Source organism: Abrus precatorius, unplaced genomic scaffold (assembly GCF_003935025.1).
Source record: "Abrus precatorius isolate BTA unplaced genomic scaffold, Abrus_2018 Scaffold8, whole genome shotgun sequence".
NCBI lineage: Eukaryota > Viridiplantae > Streptophyta > Magnoliopsida > Fabales > Fabaceae > Abrus > Abrus precatorius.
This window is the reverse complement of record NW_020874428.1, coordinates 35420972-35442584: the sequence shown is the minus strand read 5'-3', so window position 1 is coordinate 35442584 and position 21613 is coordinate 35420972. Positions and strand designations below refer to the sequence as shown.

General features: G+C 33.0%; 2 protein-coding genes across 11 annotated transcripts; one reads left to right on the top strand and one right to left on the bottom strand.

Moving 5' to 3' along the window:
- Nucleotides 1-4554: 4554 nt before the first annotated feature.
- LOC113874781 (cytochrome P450 734A1) lies at nucleotides 4555-7909 on the top strand. The gene is made up of 5 exons (XM_027512994.1): nucleotides 4555-4831; nucleotides 6042-6265; nucleotides 6428-6669; nucleotides 6843-7218; nucleotides 7436-7909. The coding sequence occupies exons 1-5, from the start codon at nucleotides 4555-4557 to the stop codon at nucleotides 7907-7909; spliced, it is 1593 nt and encodes a 530-aa protein (XP_027368795.1).
- An 8897-nt stretch (nucleotides 7910-16806) lies between these two features.
- Nucleotides 16807-21599, bottom strand: LOC113846401. Of its 10 annotated transcripts, XM_027474609.1 has the most exons (8): nucleotides 21515-21598; nucleotides 20174-20597; nucleotides 19147-19772; nucleotides 18451-18501; nucleotides 18074-18322; nucleotides 17345-17574; nucleotides 17059-17231; nucleotides 16818-16924 (listed from the first exon to the last, which is right to left on the bottom strand). In XM_027474609.1, the coding sequence occupies exons 2-4, from the start codon at nucleotides 20564-20566 to the stop codon at nucleotides 18492-18494; spliced, it is 1029 nt and encodes a 342-aa protein (XP_027330410.1). In that variant the 5' UTR covers nucleotides 20567-20597; nucleotides 21515-21598; the 3' UTR covers nucleotides 16818-16924; nucleotides 17059-17231; nucleotides 17345-17574; nucleotides 18074-18322; nucleotides 18451-18491. The 10 variants fall into 10 exon arrangements, with proteins under 10 accessions (XP_027330411.1, XP_027330410.1, XP_027330409.1 ...); XM_027474608.1 differs by having other exon boundaries at nucleotides 18074-18501; XM_027474611.1 differs by having other exon boundaries at nucleotides 17345-17433; nucleotides 18074-18501.
- Between the last annotated feature and the right edge of the window lie 14 nt (nucleotides 21600-21613).

Below are 21613 nucleotides of genomic sequence, written 5' to 3'. Positions count from 1 at the left end.
TCAATGTTTAAAGCTCGCGTTTAGTTAAAGTACAGTTAACGAGTTTATGTTTTTTCTTTTTTCATTACTCTGATTTTTTTTAGTTGTGTCTCGATTAGTAAAGTGACAAATAATTAAAAAAATTTATCCATAGAAATAGTATGAGAATTAAGACAACAATTTTTTATCTTTCTGAAAAAGTATATGTTTTGATTATTGAATATATAAAAAATTTAAAGTATTGACTAATTTCTAAAAATTTCATAGAAATTGTGAAGATCTGATTAATTTTTGCATGGATATATATATGTGTGTTGGTAGATGTGAGATAAAACTTAAATTCTGTGAAGAAGGTTTAATAGGATAATAAAAAGTTGTGATTTGAAGCTTAATTTGTGTGAGTCAACTTTTATAATTTGATGAACGGATGACGTAGGCTGAGCTAAAAACTGATTTTCCAAAACTGTAGTGTGTAATTATGGTTTATGGTGGTATTTATGTCTAACTGGCAATGTTAATAAATTATTAATGATTGAGAGAGAGAGAGAGAGGTTGCTTTAACTGAGAATTGCGAGGAAATAAAATGAATTGACAGAATGTAGGAAAATCAGAGAGGTCAGTGTGAAGGGAGGGGTTTCCTATTTTGTCGAATCTGGCTTAGAAACATAAAATGATGATGGAATGAGCCAGAGCCAGCGTTTGTCCACAAACTATCCTCTAAGCCGTTGAGTTCTGTTATAAATTTGTAGGACCCACAAGGGGCACATGGCCCCAATATGTCTTGGGTCTATTAGGACAAGATTAGGGAAGGGTGCCTTTGAGTGGGCACCCCACTGTTGGGTCAACTAGAGCATATTTCCCCACCTAATGCACACAAGGATACCCTAAGCTAGACACCCTTGTTCCCATGTGCACAAATTTAAGAGCAACATTCCAAAACGACAACCTCCTTTGTGCTCCCCTTCTCGCTTTCTCTTCCCTCACTTTCTTATAACATCATCTTTTTCACTTCTCTTCCACATTCTTTCCCATTGCTAACCATTCTATCTTTTCTAATATTAATTCCTCTATTTCTTATACAAAACTTCTACCTAGTTACTATATGGAATATCCTACATCTTTTTATTATTCTTTGTGCTTAATTAACTAGAGTTTGTAAATTCCTAATGATCATTAAACAAATAATATATTCCATACGAGATGCATTTTAGCTTATCAATGTGGATTCTTATTTTTTAGTCAACACATTATTTTTCATACATTTCATGATTCATGTGCATACATTCTCGTGATGATTTGTTGTGGAATCTCATGTATAATTTGAAATTGGTCTTTCTTGTGAAGTCATTTCGATTAGACATAATAAGGATCTTTTGACTTTTAAGTTATTTAAACATATGACAAATCACGCTGCACAAAGGTAAACCCACAAACTTGGCTCCTTTAAAATAAAATACTGAAATTTTATTCATTATTAGTTTAGATTTGAATATTTAAAAAATGTAATTAGTTTAAATTAAGTCTTTGCTTTTTTATTTTACACATTTCTTTACTTTAAATAGCTGAATTCTAAACTTATATCTACAATGATTACCATTGAATAATAGTTACTTACTCATTTGCATTTGCCTTAGGACCGGTTGGTTGTATTCTAATGGCCAATAAGGACATATCCCCACATGTCACTTTCTCTTCTACTTTCCCTATTTTTTGGAGTCCAAAAGAAAGATTTACACTTATATAGAATTTTATAATTAAGCAACTAGTAGTTTTTGTTTTACACAAGGTGACATATCCATAACTAAATTCCTTTTTTCACTGTGACAGTTGGCATAAACGATCGATGCAACTGCAACATATGTTGCTTGATTGGGGAAAACAACCAACCTTATAGTCACAGGCGATTATTGACAAAACGGGACCCTTCTATTTTTAATTCTGACCATTGCCAATGATTCAATTTCAGTTGCCAACCTAAGCGATTATTGGGGAAAAAAATGACCTCTCTAGTTTAATCTTGGCCTTTCTTCAAGTCACACTCGACTCAATGCTGTGATAATTAATTTTCATTTTAAAAAGTCTCATAATTAGCGTTTTTTTTTTTATGTATATTAAAACTATTATCAACTAATAACTAAGGTGCATACCATTCCCTTCAAGATCTAATAGTTATTAAAATGTGAATAAGGTCAATTTATTTTACGTAAAAATAAAAATTGGATGGATTCAACCTTGACGGCCAGCAATGCAGCGGCATAGTTATTTTTACCAGTCACGATTGGGAAAAAATAGGGGACATTCTCACGCTAGATTGACCTTGTTTCCACCAACAAATACTCAAGAGGTTTAATAAGGCATATGATTAGATAGAGACTTCTACCAGGTTGAAAGGGATGGGAGGGAAAGATTTTTTTTTTTTCAATTTTAAGTAAATATTTTTTAATGGTAAAAATACTTTCAATTTGTTATTCAAATATTTTATAAATTTTAAAATGAAAATTTATCCTTTAATCTCTTTTCTCAAAACTTCTCCATTGAAATATTACACCCTTGATTTCTGTTAATGAAAAATGTATTTGTCTGCATTGTGTAATGTGCAAAGGAAGTTAAGAGTGTAAAATATACGGTTGTAATGTACAATAGAGTAAATAATGCATTTGAATGAATATTTAAATTACATTTTCATTCTTTGATTTTTTTGAAAACCATATACTTTGCTTGAAAGATTAAAATGCGTCATACTTTAATTTATTCTTATACAAACATCTTTTGAGATTTTTTTTTCTCTTTATTATTAATAACTGTAGGATAAAGTAAAATTTCTGAAAAATTATTAAACTGATAGTAACAATTTTTAAATTTTATTTCACTTTCTAAAGTCCTTTTATACATAGGTGTGTAATATATAAGAAATAGTCAATATAAATGTATTGTCGTCAAAGCACACAATATATATATATATATATATATATATATATATATATATATATATATATATTAAGGGATTATATTTATTTTTATTGAATTTTAATACAATTATGGATTTAAAGCGATCAAAACTCAAAATAAGTAAATAAAATAAACTCATGCTAATTGATTTATATGTTCCATAGTTTTCATTAATTATATACGTTTTTGGAATTGATTCTAATTTATCATGGAAGAAATTTGTGAGTTTAGTACCATAAACAAAGAAAAATAAATTCAAAAATGAATATTATAAAATAAAATAATTCAGCTTTATATAATTTAAAATAGCTTCAGGCACCTATATACTATTTCTCATATCAATCCTATATTTCATTCTTTTTAAATTTTTATATGACTATTATATATATATATATATATATATATATATATATATATATGAAGCTATCTCCCTCAAGATATATACACTCGTGAAAAAATATGTTATTTTTTAAAAAAAATATGCGCATTTATAATTTAAAGGCAAAACAAAACTTCCTTAAAATATGAATACATATATTTTCACTTTCAACAGAGCATATGCTTCTTTGAAGGAAACAAAAGTACTTCTTTTAAGTTTTCCACAAGGTATTTTAAATTAAAGTACACAAAATAATAAAGATTAATAAAGTCAATTAATCTTTTTATTTATTTAAAAACAGAATAACATATTAATTTTATCTTAATTTAACAACATTAAGTTTACTAATTGTAAATAAGATAAAATTATCGTGTTATATTATTTTTTAAATTTTTCAAAAATTAAATAAATTTAATTATTTATATTAATTTTATAAATTTAAATTAAATATTCCTTATCTTTAATATTAAAAATAATTTAATAAAAAGATTAAAAATTTATAATCAGTATCCCATAAAAAAAAAGTTATAGCGAAAAAAAGTGTTAATCCTAGTCTTTATAGCCTAGTTTAAAGAATAAATAATAATACGTGTATATTAAAAAATACTCATTTAATTGATTATGTAAAAAAATATTTTTTAGGAAAAAATATTATTTGTATAAGTTTAAAATTAGCTTACAGACTAAAATTTAAATATATATTATTAGTAAATAAAGTATATTAAATAATAAAATATTTATTTTTTATATTGATAAAAAATATTATTAAATATTTAAAATAAATTTAAAGACTAGGATATTGAATAAAAAGATATTAATAAAATGACGAGTGAGTGAAAGGATATTGAAGGGGAGCTTGAAAAGAAAATGAGATGTAAAAATACAAAGGTTATTTATATAGTAGCTAAATAAAAGGGGTATAAGAATACTAAAAAAAAAAGAAAGGAGAAGGGTAAGATAGTCTAGAATGGAATTAGATGAATATTTTTATAAAGGTTTGCATTGGTTGACCCTTAGAATTGGAGTGGCGGCCCCTACGCCGTTGGCCTTGGTTAACATCTATCTCTCTCTTTCTCTCTCCATCTGTCGCCAAAGCCCACCTATTGCTTCCTCTTCTCTCTCTATGTCCATCTCCCTCACTCCTTCTAGTATTAAAAAGCCAAGCCACTAACAACCAACATAACAAAGCAGATAAGAACCAAACCCAAACCCAAACCCTGCTTCCTCTGCACCACTAAGACAAACCCATGGAGGACCTCTTCTCCTTCCTTAAGCTTCTTTCTCTCTCTTTCCTTTTCCTCCTTTTTCTTCTTAAGCTCACAGTGGTGCTCTGGTGGAGACCCCGAAAAATTGAAGGCCATTTCTCCAAGCAAGGGATCAGAGGACCCCCTTATCGTTTCTTCATTGGAAACGTAAAAGAACTTGTTGGGATGATGCTCAAAGCCTCTTCTCAACCCATGCCTTTCTCTCACAACATTCTTCCCAGAGTCCTTTCCTTTTACCATCACTGGAAGAAAATCTATGGTACTTGTAAATTTTCTCTCTTTCTCTTCCTCTCTTCATACATACATTTTCTTCTACCTTTTCACTCCCAACAACTACCCACTCAATTTCAAAATCAACCATTGCATTTTATTTAAGAGTATTATTTTTCACACCCCTTTCAGCTTTGTTTGATGATAAGCCTTCTAACAATCGTTCTTGTCTCTAGCTCCAAACAACAGTCCTCCTCCTCATCATTAAAGTTGGCGCTCTTCAGTGCCATGATGATGATGATGATGGTGGTGGTGGTGGTGGTTTTTCTTTTCCTAGTTCTGTGTTACTTCCTTCACAATTTGAGGCTTTTCAAGCCCAAGTTAGGGTGCTTCTTTTTGCAACTTTTCAGGCTTTTCTTTTTCTGAGTTACTTCCTAGCTGTTTGATGCATGATGTTGAAGTTCCAAGTTTGGACTCTAGCTCCACCTGTTTTCTCTCTTTCCTTCTTTTCCCATTTTTTTCTTTTACCCATATTTATTTTTATTTTATTTATTCACTACCCTCGTTGAATCCTCAACTCTTCTAGCCTCAAAATCCAACAAGGCTTCAGTTTGATGTGTAATCAGACATTTGTTTCCTACTGACTGCTCTGTAAGGGTGTCAGTAATACAAATATTGTCCATATTCTCAATTTCATTTTCCTATTAAGAAAAAAAAAACATAAATATATATCCAGCTTACTGATTAAGTACCCTCACATATACACAGTCATAATTTTTATGATGTGTAAGTGCACTTTGTTGGCATTGTGGAGTTGTCATCTGCTTTTGCTCTCTTTTCCATGTCCTCTTTGTTTTGTTTTTGTATGGGAGGAATTGAATTTTGACAATGTAGTTGTATATGTTTGGTAACCGTTTTAAAATTGACTTGTCTTCTTCCCACCTCCTGCTGTTTTTGCTATCTCTATCTTTCTCAATGTCCTGTGCTGTAGGGTCTACACTACACTATCCATGCTTCCTCTGAAACTAATGGCTGTCATGTTTCCTGCTCCTTCCTCTTTTGCAAACTCCACACTTACTACTTGAGGGTCTGTGGTAGTTCCAACTTTGTGTTAAAAACACCTCATTTCACCTCCGTGCCTTTTTTTAAAATAAACTGTGCCCGTATAATAAACTAATTAATTATTCCTAATTAATACTATATCATCCATTAATTATTTAATATATTAATTAATTAATCTCTCACTATATTTCATACAGGTGCAACATTCCTTGTTTGGTTTGGACCCACCGTTCGTCTCACCGTCTCTGATCCAGACCTCATCCGGGAAATCTTCACATCTAAGTCAGAATTTTATGAGAAAAACGAAGCTCCCCCACTTGTGAAGCAGCTAGAAGGTGATGGGCTCCTTAGCCTCAAAGGAGAAAAATGGGCTCACCACAGAAGAATTATCTCTCCTACTTTCCACATGGAAAATCTCAAAGTAAATAACTCCTACTCCATTATTTATTATTATTATTATTATTATTATTCTATATACTAGATCATATGTATATTTTTTCTAGTATGAATCTGCAACATGCAATTTTAATTGAATTTATGTATATAGTCAATAATCGTGTCCAAATATATATATGTTTTTTAGTTGCTGATACCGGTGATGGCAACAAGCGTGGTTGAGATGTTGGAGAAGTGGTCGGCAATGGGTGAGAAGGGTGAGGTTGAAATCGAAGTTTCGGAGTGGTTTCAAACCCTAACAGAAGATGTCATTACGAGGACAGCATTTGGAAGCAGCTACGAAGATGGCAAAGCGATTTTTCGCCTACAAGCCCAACAAATGGTCTTAGCCGCCGATGCCTTCCAAAAAGTGTTCATTCCGGGTTACAGGTAATTAATTATATTATAATTATAAAAATTGTAAACTTAATTAAGCAATCACATTAGATTAATCATCCCATGATATGGTGGCGTGGTACGTAGCATTTGAATAATTTGTCTATACTGAAAAATGAAATTAGAGTATAGAAATAGTGATTAATTTGGATGTACAACATGTGTAGGTTCTTTCCCACTAGGAGGAATATAAAATCTTGGAAATTGGACAAGGAGATAAAGAAATCGCTGGTGAAGCTGATAGAAAGACGAAAAGAGAATTCGAGTGGGAACGAGAGGGTGGAAAAGGGGCCAAAGGATTTGCTGGGGCTAATGATTCAAGCGTCCAACATGAATTCATCCAATGTCACAGTGGATGACATCGTGGAAGAGTGCAAGAGCTTTTTCTTTGCAGGGAAACAGACCACATCGAACCTGCTGACGTGGACGACCATTCTCCTAGCTATGCACCCACACTGGCAGGTACAGGCACGTGACGAGGTCCTGAAGATGTGCGGAGCACGTGACCTCCCCACCAAAGACCACGTTGCAAAGCTAAGGACGGTAAGCAACCCCTCCCTTCAACCCTTTCATGCTACATGAGATTAAAAAGAAAATTGTTTTTGTTTGTTTCTTTGCAAATAAATTTGGAACAATAACCAAGCTGCCACCTTTTGCTTCCCTTACACTCCCCCAAGTGGCAAATACGTCTTTTCATATTTATTTCTCGTGGGTTACGAAAATTTAATAATGTTTTGGGGGTGGCAATGATCTGGTGCAGCTGAGCATGATTGTGAACGAGTCGCTGAGGCTGTACCCACCCACGATCGCAACAATCAGACGGGCAAAAACTGACGTGGAGTTGGGGGGCTACAAGATACCACGTGGAACGGAGCTGTTGATTCCAATCCTAGCCGTTCATCACGATCAAGCGATATGGGGCAATGATGCAAACGAATTCAATCCTGGGCGTTTCTCTGAAGGTGTGGCCCGCGCCGCGAAGCATCCCGTGGCATTCATACCCTTTGGCCTCGGTGTGCGCACATGCATTGGACAAAACCTTGCAGTGCTACAAACCAAACTGGCCCTCGCAATCATACTGCAGCGTTTTAGTTTCAGGTTGGCCCCTAGTTATCAGCACGCACCAACGGTCCTCATGCTACTCTACCCTCAGCATGGCGCCCCAATCATTTTTCAACACCTGTCCTCTCTCCATCCTCCTCCTCCTCCTCCTCCTCCTCAACCCCAACAATGAACAATCCCTCTCTTCCATCCCCCTCCTCCCTCTGTCTCTTCTCTATAGTATATATCTCCCTTCAGTTTCAGGGACCAAATTACCCCCCTCTATGCCTTTTCCTTTCTATTTCAAAAAAAATTATTTATATATATATATAGGAACTAAGAGAGATGTGTTGTGAGCAAATTAACGGTGGTGTCTTTTCCCCTTTCTGGAAGGACATTTATCCCATGTTTTTTTCTCCTCTCCTGAACATACTGACTCTAGCATGTGAGGTTTGGTTTGGTTCGGTTCTTGGCCAAGTGTCTTTTGCCAATTGCAATGTAGCTAGTGCTTCCAGTTATAGGAGTAAATCAGTAGATGGCTAACAATTTGCTAGATAGCTGCTTGACTTGTGCATCCTGTGTATATTTTCCTTCATTTTTTTACAGAGATTTGTAATTTTGTAATGCATTTTTGGCCCTTTCATTGTCCTTTCCACTGTAACCATTGCTTGTCTTATGATTATTTTATCCTCTTCGGTCTCCACACCTTTCCCTCCCTATCTGTCTTCATCAAATTAAATATTAAATATATATGCCGCGGACAGAATTTGAAATAAAATGTTTTTTTATGTATTGAGAAGTGTAATTTATAAATGTTATTGAGCGAAATAATGGATAAACATCACTAATTTTTTTAATTACTTAAATTTGAAAAACAAGAAAAGTTTTCCGGACGCATGGCTCCCCCTGTCACAAGTCACAACTCCGCCACCGAACAGTGTAACTACGACAATCTTTTGGCATAACTCCGTGTAAGAGAAACTAATTAATGACATGCAAAGTAATACACAACAGATGAAAAAAATTATTTGCACCCCATGCCCAGTAAATGTTATTAATTTGGTACATGACTTTCCATTGAATACGTGCATAGACTAATTAATTGATGGAGCTTGTTCAAATTTAATTGGAGATCTATTTTGCTTCGATTTAAATTAATTAGTCTGATGTCTAATTTGCTGTCTCAAAAATTTAACACATGAATTCAGAGGAGAATTTATTCTAGATCATGTAGTTTCTTAAAAATGTTTTTTATTTTTGGTACGTATTTAATATAGAGGGATCGGAAAAAGGTAAAGAAATTGAAACAGGAAACGAGATGGAAGAAGGCATGGTGTATAAGGGCGAATAAGTAGATGAAGAAACATTGAAAACCCAAGTTCTAAATCACTATCTACCACTGACATGAAGACCCACAAATTCTTTATCATTGGATGACCCGAAAGAAGAAGCACCGGTTAAGATTTGATTTGATAATTTCACCCTCCATGATGAAGAATCATGAGCTTTTCAATGTCCTCTCCACTTTTGTGATCTCCATAGATGTAGTTGCCGACTTCTAGAACAAAGCTAATGAGTACCACAGCGATAGAAACTAGTTAGGGACTGAACTCTACTGTCCTTCACTTTCCAAGAAAGACATGTCATAATATCTCTTTCTTATTGCATGGTAGCAAATTGAAGCTTTCTTGAATTAAGAGTAAATGGTATACAGGTAAGATTCCCAAACCCCATGGTTGTTGGGTTTCTAAGTTCCTTCTTATCACATTGTTTATTCAGCTAGCACTTGTGATCCGTGCAACCCCATTTTCCAGCAACACGCAATCAGCGCAATTTCGTACATGTCGTTTACAATATGAAAATATATATATATCCGAATTTTTAGTTAGGTTTAAATGATGGCAGAGAAGAAAAAAAAGAAGAGAAAACAAAATTAGCGTGAAGCATAATGAAATGAAGAATTAGGATAAGGACGTATTTGGACATTCTGACATATTGAAAAAGAAAAAAGAATCATATTTAAGGGGGGGAACTAGATGGCTCCCTGGTAGCTTCCTTGTATTAATTATATATAGTCCTGTTTGCAGGGCCATGCAGATGAGTAAGATTTGTGTTACCTGGAAGATTTAAAGGAAGAATAGTACCTTTAAGACATAAAATGTTCTTTTGAAGCAAAGGGGACCATAATCCAGCATGCAGCACATTGTTTATTAACTTTGTTTTATGGGATTTGCGGCATTTGATTTGTAATTTAGTAAGAAGTAAGATTTAGAGGAACAGCATTGTGTAGTGCTTTTTGGGATCTTCTCATCCCCTTCCGTGGAATAGGGGTGAGAGCTCTAATTTGCTGGTCCCCAAGATGCATGTGGTTAGGGGAGATCTTCTTGTCTTCTAATTTCAGTTTTCTTTTTAGCTTTTGTTAAAGGAACCAAAGCATGCCATGCAGCATGTGGCCCCCTCGCATAATTACCTTGTATCTCGTTAATTTTCAATTTCAAAATTCTACACCTACACTCTTAGACCTCATTTATTCCTTTTATTAACATCTTCAAAATTGTCTGAGTTCTTGTTATTATCTTAAATTATCAGTTTGAAATTTTAAAAAAAAAAGTATTTTTATTTTAAAATTTTGAATCATTGCTGCCTCCTCCTTATTATTAAACAAACTCCAATTGGTGTTTTCTTTTTATTTATTAAATCTTAGCGTGACCCTTAGTTTTTTATGATTTGGCATTCTGTGTGTTACTGTGCTGCTGTAGATGATAGTTCAAGTACGCTTTTGCTGTGAATAATGGGAATCGCAGTTTACGCCTTGAGCATACAAATCACATAAAACAAGAACCTAATGTTTCACGTAAGAATAATATTATTTTTTTCAATTCAATGTTTTTCTTATTTTATTTCCCATCTCTCTCATTAATAGTCCTAGTAATCCGCGAAATTAATTTGATTAGAGTTTAATGTTTTTATAATAGTGGAGGCTTCTGTTGGTTTGTGCTTTGTCTGAGCATTCTTCCGCGTTAACATCTAAGCAGTGTCCCCCCATGGTTAGCTAAATGACAAAATCTACATTCCAATTAGATTTTAGCTCTGCATGGCTTGAAATTTATGTTTCTACTTTTACTTTCTAGTACTTGATCTGTATCGAAATTTGCACTTAAATGAATGCATGTCTTCAGATATATAAAAATAAAAACTCCATCATTCATAAGTGTGTATTCTTAATGGGGATACTCGTACCAGGTGGCCCTCAATAATACAAATATTTATGATTAAAAATAGACAGCTCATGTTAATTTTGTAAACCTAACCTGCTATTTCATAACTATTTGGCTTGGAATATTTTTAAAATCCCAAGTAAATGCTAAAGATCTATGGGCAGTGGTAAGCGCAGTATTAATGCAATAATAAGAAAAAAAAGGAGTAAATTAATCCTGAATGTCTCCTAATTAGGCACTGATGCCAAGGCAATTGAGCTGGCTAATGTCTGCACTTGTATAATTAGACCTTGTCGGTCTGTCATGTACCAAATAGCAATGACCTTTTAACATGATTGCCAAAATTTTATGTCTCATGAGGAAGCCACATCTCTCCATTAAACCTTGCCTTAGGATCAGAATCTCAGTGTGTCAGTTCTGCAGAGAGATTGCCATCCCATAAATTACCAGTTACTTACACCCAATAAATGGGTAATTCATTTCACTAGTTTTCATGAATTAGGTAGATCTTCCGGCCATAACTGCAAATTGGAGAGAGAAATTCATTTTGCTTCTCCATAGATGCTAAATTTTATTAAATTTATGATTTTTTTATTAAAAAAAATTATTAACTTTAGACTAAATTTAAATATTTGAAAATAGTAAATTTATTAAAAAAATATTTATTATATTGCTCTGAATATGTTGTTTTCTAAGATTTAAGGATTTTTGAAGTTATATTTAGTAAGATCTTTGATAAAAAAGAAAACTTGGACATGAGACACAAAATCCAATTAAAAATATTTACTTAAAAAGGGATTTTTAAAATGGGCATGAATTATGTCTTGATATATATAAATTATCATTCCACACTGATCATTGAAAAGAAACATAAGAAACACTAGATGGAACATTTTCATTGGCACTGAAGGAGTGAATAAGATTAGACGTACAATCAAATATATGACATTAGGTCTTTTTCTCTTCTCATTATTTATATTTTCTTTTAAGAAATAGAACAAGAGTAGAAAATTAAAATGTAATATAGCCTGGGGCAACTGCACAAGATAGATACTACAAGGGCAAGATAGTATATATACTAAAAACTTGTTCAACCTCAAACAGCACCTCATGTTTGAAATGGGGGTGTATATTAGGAGATAGGACCAATTTTTGAAAAGACCTGTCCCATATTATTTCTCACAATTAACTTTCATGTTCACTAAATACATTTTCATGTGATGTACAGATGTAGAGGTTGAGAGTGACCCTAAAATGCTTACTAAAAACTTGTAGGCTTCATTCTCTTTCTCTCATAGTGAGAGAGAGGCAGCATCACATGGGAATACCAATCATGAAGGAAGCAAATGAGACAATGGTAGAGGATTTGGTGGAGCCGCATTAATGCACAACTCATTTGTAGGTTTCCTATCCGTCAACTCTTTCTAGCTATAAGTTTCTTAGAAGAAATGTGGAACTCATTCTCTTTTTCTCATTTTTCTCTTTTTATTCACTAAACAAGCTTTGAATTACCCTCTTCCAACTGTAAAAAAACAAAATCTTAAAAATGGCACTTACAAATTAAACTTTGTTGGTGATGCTGGTGACACACGCACTCCTGCTATATCCTAGTCTTTTCTTAAAACAAAATTTGATGATTCTAATATAAGAATAGTATACAATGTGCTCTGAAATTTTTTTTTATAAAAATTTTCCTGGGAATGAATAAAAAAAATATGAAAATTGTTTTATTATATTAATAAAATTTTTGTGAAGTTCCAAAATAAAAAAAATTCCTTTCTTTTCAAAAAGAGATTAAAAATTATGGTCCTAGTATGGAATGAAGGTATGCATTTACGCTACTCGACTTGGTTGAGAATAATAGTAGAACATCTTTCTGAGGTACGTGTACATCAGAGTTGAAGTCATTACAAAAACATGAAACATGACGTGATTCAGTAATTTTCTTAAGATTTAATTATACATTTTTCGTCTCTGTTACAGTTACCATATGTTTTTGGTCGTTTAGTACATTTGTTTTTCTTGAATTTATTCTTTTAGTTTTTAATTATAACAGCTAAATCTTACACTCAAAATCCACAAACAAAATCTTATATTTTTTTCAATTTTTTTAAAAAAATCAACATATTTGAAAATTTAATTTCACACCCTATAATTTTTTTGAATTTAATCAAAATTTTAACTTCTGACTGTTTAAATTATTTTTTATTTTAAAATTTATTTTATACCTATTATTATTTAAATAAATCACAAATATTTAAATTTTATATGTAAAAAATTAACATAACGACATGATTCTAACGATAAAAAAACAAGAAATTAAATTCGAGTGAAAATGATTGAAAGAACAGAATTTTACATTGATCATCAAAAAGGTATAAAATATAATTAAGCCATTTTTAATTAAAAAAAAATACTTTTATGTAAATGCCACTATGCTAAACAAATTTAGACCCCTGAATTTACAAAAAGATATATATACTATACTATACTTGAATATATGTACGTGTGAGTCTCTCTCTCTATATATATAACACAAATGGTCAAATTGTTTTCATCTAATCGATCAACCTGCCGTTGCGTAACTAGTTAACATTGTAGGAATGCACGAAGGAGCTTCTGAACTTTGGGACAACCATTTTTTAATAATCTTCGTATTTCCTTTATTTATTTGGTCCACAATCTGGCTATCTTCGGAGTTATACTTGTTGTACCACAAAAATTGATTAGTGGGACACTTTCAACCAAAAGTTTACGAGTTGGCCAGTAGTCCAATTATCCAATCAGATATCTAGTCCCGTTAGCTCCCACCAAAGCTGAGCCACAAACGCATTATTACACTCCAAGATTTTGAGCAAATGTTTGGTTTTAGTCATTTAACCAAACATATATGCCATTCTCATCAAAGCATCTTTTTTATCCTCGTCTTCTAGGCCGAACAATGTCGCATCCGTTATGATTGATAATATGGTAAAGTTCATGTCAATTGTTACATCATTTGGGTAAGTACAGATCAAACATTCAAAATCACTAACTATCAAACAGCAATATGTTAGTTTCATACACTAACTATACATTAATTTTTTCTTTAATCTGTTTTTATCGGTTAATGAACTGAAAAATTTTGAACAACTATGTTTTTGCGTTTATTGTGCAAGTATAAACAACTATGCCAGTGTGTATGGAATTCGAGAAAAAAGAACAGATATCTTCATTATATCTTCGCCAGTTCTTCTAAAACTATATCAATGTTGAAAACAAAATTGATGAACACCTGTTATTCTAAATGTTAACGAGCTAAATTTTCTTCACACAGATTTTTGATTTAAATCTTTTTTACAAAAAAAAAAAGAGTGAAATTACGAGTACCATTGGATCACTTGACTCAAATTAGTCTAGACTCAATTTAGCTTCCAAACATCTCATTGAGAGTTTAGATCCTAGAAATAATGAGAAAGACAAGTTTGAGCACATTTCCCTTCTTAGTTTACTTATAAAATTTTCCTATCAACCAACATTTTATTCTAGATTTCAACTATATATCCTTGATTTTCTCAAGTTGGTATTCTACACTACGTTAGTGTGTTAACCACTTCTCCTACCTGATCTCAGCTCCATGCAAAGGCTTCATCACGCCTGCATGGATCATCATCATTATCTCCTATTCTTTAGCTTGTTGATATGTATTATATATCGCGTACTTTGTAACAGCCTTATCTGTTTACCCTATTCATTCTCATGTACATCATTCAGCGAACATAATATACATTCCCCAAACCTTTATACAATGTATGGCGAACACAGTTTAACAAGTTACATTAGAAGTTCAGATTTTATGATATAAAAAAGGAATTAAAAACGGAATTTAAAAATAAAAGTTACTCTCCAGTGAAAGATGTTTTAATTTATTAATACATATTTGAAATTACGAGGTAGAACAGTAGAAATACATTTGCATCGCCACTGTCCACTTGAGGTGCAAAAGTAGTATTTGAAATAGTTAGAATCTTTTGAGTGCAGCCCATTTAAAATGAATATTTTTTAAATAAAAAATCAGAGAATATATAGTGTCCAATATTTATATTATAATAAGTTTATTCTGGAGGTAAATAATTATTTGACATATTTAATTTAGAAATGGCCAGTCGACTGCTTTTGGGCGCTAACGACTTTTGGGTTTTATAATAAGCATTTTTTAGACATTTGAAATTGATGTTAACAGAAAATATGCAGAAGGAAAAAGTGTTTTTATACCTCAATACCGTAATACAATACAAAGATATACAACAATAAAACAACTAAATTAGAAAACTGTGAAATAATAGTTAACTTAATTGATATGATTGCCAAAATTAAGCTATCACCCCTTCTCTTGGTAGATAGATGCCAACTTGAGTTTGCTTAAGAAATTTGTGCTTTGGTGAAATTATTAGCTGTTTAGTCAGTAGAGGAAACAAAAATCAAACAGATTGTGCTATTAGCAACATGGTGATGTATAAAATATCAATTAATTTCAATGGGCTTCAATCTTTCATAAAAAATATCATTATAGCACTTCTATTATTATAATAAAGTGTAGTAGCAAAAGAATGTATGAAACTCATATAAGCTAATAACCATTATAATCAAAGTAATTCAAAAGTAGTACTTGTAAAAACATGATATTTAGATTCTATGATAAAATGATGATCACGCTTTTCTTTTTGTTTCGCCGAGAAATAAGAATATTGTTAAAAAAAAAACAATAATTTGTTGTAGATCGAAGATCAGTTAGATCACCAACCCAATTAGCATTAAGAGTAAGTTGAATGCATACTCGGCTTGTGAGAGATAATAGTCATCAAAATTTTGGAAAAACTCAAGACCCAAAAAAATGTTATTAACTAATTAACTTACTCAATGAATTGTTTGACATGTGATTATATTGAAACTGCCTGTGTAAAAAATGTAAGTGTGGAAGCACGATGAAGAATGAGCGAGGCAAACAACTATGCAAAATGGATGTCTAAAGTCAAGAATTCCAAATTAAAAAACTCACTCTTTAAATATTTATTTGATCAATACTTAAAAAAAATAGAAAAAAGACAAAGTTATTTTGTCATGGAAAGATTTTTTTTCCTATTTAGGCCGATGGAAAGAGTATTATTTAAAGAGCATTGCTATATTCTTCTAAATATTCTTTTTTGAATTTTATAAAATATTTATTAAACAAAAAGCATATACATTTATCGTCTTAAAATTTTTTAATAATTTTATTTAATAGTTAAAATTATTTGTTGGTGTAAAAAGTAGGAAATTTTGAAATTATTCTGTATTTTTTACCAAAAAAAGAAATTATTCTGTTTTTTTTTTTTTGTCAATGATTCAAAATCTAATCAGTGTCAGATCCAAGACTTTGGGCTCGATGGTCCACCAGGGGTCCAGGGCCACAAGAAAAACATCCAGAAAGCGGTCCTGGCCTTCCAACATTTGGGGTGAGTGGTCCGTCATTGGAGATTGGGTCGAAAGTACAAAGTTGCTGGAACCCGCTTATGATTGGCTCGCCTTTCTCCAGATAGTCAGAATCTCAGCACGAAGATCACTAAAATAGTAATAATTAAAAATTGAATTTTTTTAAAAGTGCAACGCTGCATAGAATATAAAGTTATATAAAATAAGTTATCCATTAAATAACATTAAATTTCATAATTTTTAATAAAAACTCACTGTATAAAACTTTTTATCCTTTGCAACGTTGGACCTTAAAAATTTAAGATGCAATAGAACATGATTTTGATGACAGAATAATAATAGATGTAGCGAAATGACATACTCTGCCCTCGACAAGGTGCCTTTCAGTATTGATAGAACACCATTATAATATTTTAAAAAATGCCGAGCATTGCCAACGTGCGAGGCTTGGTACAAATTCTGAGTATCCAGAGGAAAATTCTAGCCTTTTACATGAGTGCAGATTCAAATCTCTTGATGGCCAGGAGCTAGTTCAGTAACTGCATCATTCAGAGGCCAGTTGAGCAAACTGCAAGTAGGTGAAAATGTTTGCAGTTCTAGTGGAATTGGGGAGGTTATCCCTTTCCTACCAATTCGTAAACCCAAAATAAAAATAAAATGTTGAGGTAACTACGCGAAAATGTTGTCATTCTTCTACGCAGCATAAATTCATGCTCTGGAATAAGTTACATCATAGAGTTTAGGTGACTGACAGTTAACTTCCGTCTAAGGCATATGAAGAATCTTCATCCAAAGGTATATCAGGAATTGTTTTTAAAATATTGTACCTTGGCGTAGTATAACATGCTGATAAAGAAATTAAAATCTATTTAGTAATGTATGTATCATTGCTCAGAATTGGGCAATATATGCGTAAAACATATATTCCCCTCCCATGGGGTATGCCTGGACAATCATACCTTGTGTCATTCTGGCTTTAATGTGCTCATGTTCTTCCAAGAGCCATTTTGGACCTTATGCTAATTGATAATTGCTTAGCAGTGATACACTAGTCACAAACCAATTACAACTTTCATGTGTAAGCTTACAACCATAAAAGGAAAAGCATATTCGAGTAACTTGTAAAGTAGTACATGCAAAACTACTGGAACAGCATTGTTCGAAGCAGCTGTGGCAGGTACTAGATGAACTGAAAGGATAATCCAATTGATCAATAAATATCACAAATTGCAAAATAACAAAAACTGTCGCTAATAATATGAAAGGAAGCGAAAACTTTCTAGGTTAGGTATTCACATAATAAATTAAACCCTTTTCAGCTTTCTATTGCAGTGATTGCTGATTGGTCCTGAGGTTTTCTTTTGTAATTTTGTTTTTCAGGAAAACCGCTGCTTCTTTACATCCCGAGCCAACTTAATTATGCCACTATTAGTTAATATATGTGATCAACAACTGCTCAGTAATACACAAAATACCCATTACAAGTATGTTAATTTAACATTCCAAAGTTGTGCACTCTTTACATTTTAACCATTAGCTAGGCTTAGACATATAAACATCCTCTGCGTGAGCACTTAGAAAATAGCAGTGATAATTTCATTTGCAACAACACATTGATAGTGAGACATGAATCAGCATGCAAAAGATATCATAATTGAATAAGGTGAGGTGAAAGTTATCAACTATACATTCACATATCAGGTCACCCCATGGTAGCCACAAGACTTTTGAGCAAGCATCTTCCGCAAAACAGATATCTGAGGCTCACAGGTGGCCTGAAATGGAAGAATGTGAGTACTCCACAAGCCTATTGGATGTGATGGCTCATCAAGAGCCACACCAGAAATGCCATCCCTTGTCTAGAGCAAGAGAAAGGTGGCAAGCACCAATCATCTGTAGACATCTGGAAGCAACACCTATATGCCTCCTACGCAGCCCTGGAAAATGCAGGGGAAGCATTACTAGTATTGGCAAATGACATTGTTTATATTTCCAAATGATGGAGAACAGAAACATATAAGTACTACAAATGGTACATCTCTTATACGACATTGCTTGTATGTACAAAATTTAGACAGCAAAGAAAAGCTTCTTTGTTCTTTCTAATTAGAGATCTCTGAAATGAATGCAAACAATCTTTTAAACTCAGCTTAGGATGAAATATAAAGAAATTACGCAGACACAAGTCCCATAAAGCATATTAGTCTTTGAACCCCTATATAAATCAACATTTTGATATTCCACTTAATTTCAAATATTAGTCAGATCATCTCTGCCAAGTGTCTACAAAATCTAGAATTTAATAAAGGTTCTACAAAGGTCCTGGTGTGTGTCTACCAGAACAAGCCCAACAGGAATGAAGAGGATAGATGAACAGATTAACAAGAGATCAGATATGATCACTTATTCACAAAGTTTAGCATATACATTCACATCAAACTATATCGCTAAGTCATAAAACATAAATGAAGGATGGAAATATTTCATCTTTCTTCTTACAGTTGAATGAGGCTAAAGAACAAACTGTTAAGAAACTCTATCCCTGAGATAAAAGTATTAAATTGAAGAGAAAAAGATTTCCTGTCATCTGAAAGGAATGCTGTTTTCAGAAGAAATCAAGTTTCTTAGCTCCATTAAGTGTTCATCATTTGATATGTGGAGCGAAAGCCGGAGGTTGGTCATTAATGCTTCTTGTTCCCAACTTAAGGGCCCTGATGCATGCAATGCCTCAATTGTACAACGATAGGCATGCAACTCTAACCTATGGATTTCTTCTGCTAATTCCTCTTGTGTAGGAGGGGAACAGTTCCCTTCCTCATAACCCCTTCGGCAGACAGATTCAGCGTCACTAAATGTACTGTCTACATCTTCAAAAGGACCTGCAGATACAGGAAATTGCAATTTATAGGAATTCCTGCTAGTGACACTACAACTACCAACAGAGCATGTAACACTATCAGCATGATTTGAATCTATGTTTTCTCCAAATGAACAACCCACAGCGCCAGTTTGTTTCCTCCTTTCTATGTCCATATCAGATATCCCAGTTTTTCTGTTGTTTACAGAAGCAGGTCTACATTCTTCAGCGAGCACATCCCTTGGAAAACTGACACCCTGTACCTGTTTGAATGGTGTGGGTGCATTTCTGACTCTTGCTCTGTGACATTTGCCTTCATTCTCAAGTGCTCTAAACTTTGGGGGAGGTGCAGTGTATGCCTCAACTTGGGAATGGCTTCCTCGTTTCAATGTTTTAAAAGAAACAAGATGGGATTCCAGAGTATTCAGCTCTTTCTTTTCAGGAAGATTGGACCCTGACAGTTTTGTCTTTGTAGCTGTCTTCTGAAGTTGGGCACTAGAACGTTTTCTATTCTCACAGCTGGCAGAACCCTGAAAGATGGGAGAAGGTTAAATAACAATTCAACCATAAAACAGCATGGAAGATCCAGAAACAATAACACAAAAAAGTAAAATAAAATAAAAAATGAAGAAACTCGCGAAAGCTAAAGAAAATGAAAATGAAAGAGGAAAACTGAAGAAACTTTGAAAGTAAGAAACCGGCAATATTGAAAGCATATGAAGACAAACAACCTAAGCTAATTCCCAATTTTTAAAATATTAATCAGTAGTTTTAGCAAACAAAATATATAGAATAAATTAAATTTGAAAAGCTCAATCTAAACCAACTCAACACATGATGGGTAACAGCATCCACATCAGTACACCCAACGGTACTTGGCAACTGCTAAGGCAAACTGGGGGGGAAAAATCAGAAGGCAAAATAAAGGTACCTTTCCAACTACAATCCAGTGGTCATCTTGCCACGATTTTCTAACCCGGATGTCAAATTTGCTCACTTGAAATTCCAGAGAAGATCCAAGTAGCCTGACTAAAAAGTACTTTTTCCCCAAAGCCTTCAAAACTGTAGCCATCTTCCACGAGAAGTTCTGGAAGACCTCTACAACATCACCTGGATTCCAATACTCGGCAAGCTCAAGTGCAGGTGGACATGGCCTTATGTCTTTCCTGGACACCCGCTCCACAGTTGCCTCACCAGCAGCACCTTCATATCTAACAGTGTAGTTGTGGCCGTTACCACAAATGATCTCTGCACATTGCCAGGAGCCACAAGGCACCTCAGCTTTGTTTAATACTTCCACCTTGGTCCCTTTCTTGAATCTCATAGTTTCCTTAAAATTTCAACCTCAAAACCTGCTATTCAATAGCATAAATCCAAATAAGAAACAGGACAAAAATCAATATAAGATAGTTGTCAGCTATTAAGAATCAGAACAGAATAGGAAAAAGATCCAAAGCTAACCACAGTAAAAATGAGAAGCCATGGAATGGATGATGATAACAATCAATAAATAATAATAATGACATATAAACAAAAGAGAAGCCAGATAACAGGTAACGGTAATAACAAAAAAATTATTACAAAACTCTTACATTGAATTAATTCAGATCTTGACTTCTAAGACCAGAAAAAACAACTAGTTTTGATGCAGTCATAAAGTGATCAGAAAAAATAAAAACAGAGAACCAAACAAAGCTAAAACAGAACTCGTTTAAAGTTTATGTTCAGAATAAACAACGATACGGAACAGTATAATTTAAAATAAAAACGCAAAGATACAGAGAGAGAGAGAGAGAGAGAGAAACAAACCAATCAGTCACGGCAAAGTACAATTGATCAGATGAAGAACAAATGCCATTAAACCGATTTCATCTCATTTGAATGCTAAACCCGATCGACAGTGCTTTACGCCAGTGATTTGCTGAGTTTCAAGGTTCTTTCTTTTTTATTATTCTGGTGTCTCTTTAATTCTCTAAAATTCATTTTGTGAAATATTATAAGGGGGAAAAAACTCATAATTACTAAATCGGTAAAACAAAACCATAGAGGAGAATTTTGATTATGTTTTCCCTATTTTCTCAGCAACAAAACAAAGAGCAAAAGAAACAGCAACAGCAAATCGTGCAGAAATTTGAAATTGAAAGCTCATTGACAGAATATTAAAATAATAATAACAATTAATTAATTAAGCAGAGATATGAAGAACAGAGAAAGTGAATAAGTACATGAAACGGCAATAGGAGAAGAAGGGAAGAGAAGAAAATTCACTGACCTTGTTCCGATTCAGAAGACGATCTTTTCGTCTCTGTGATTTTCACTCTCTCCTTGTTATTGTGATTGCGGTTGTTGAAGAATTTTTCCTTTTTGTTTT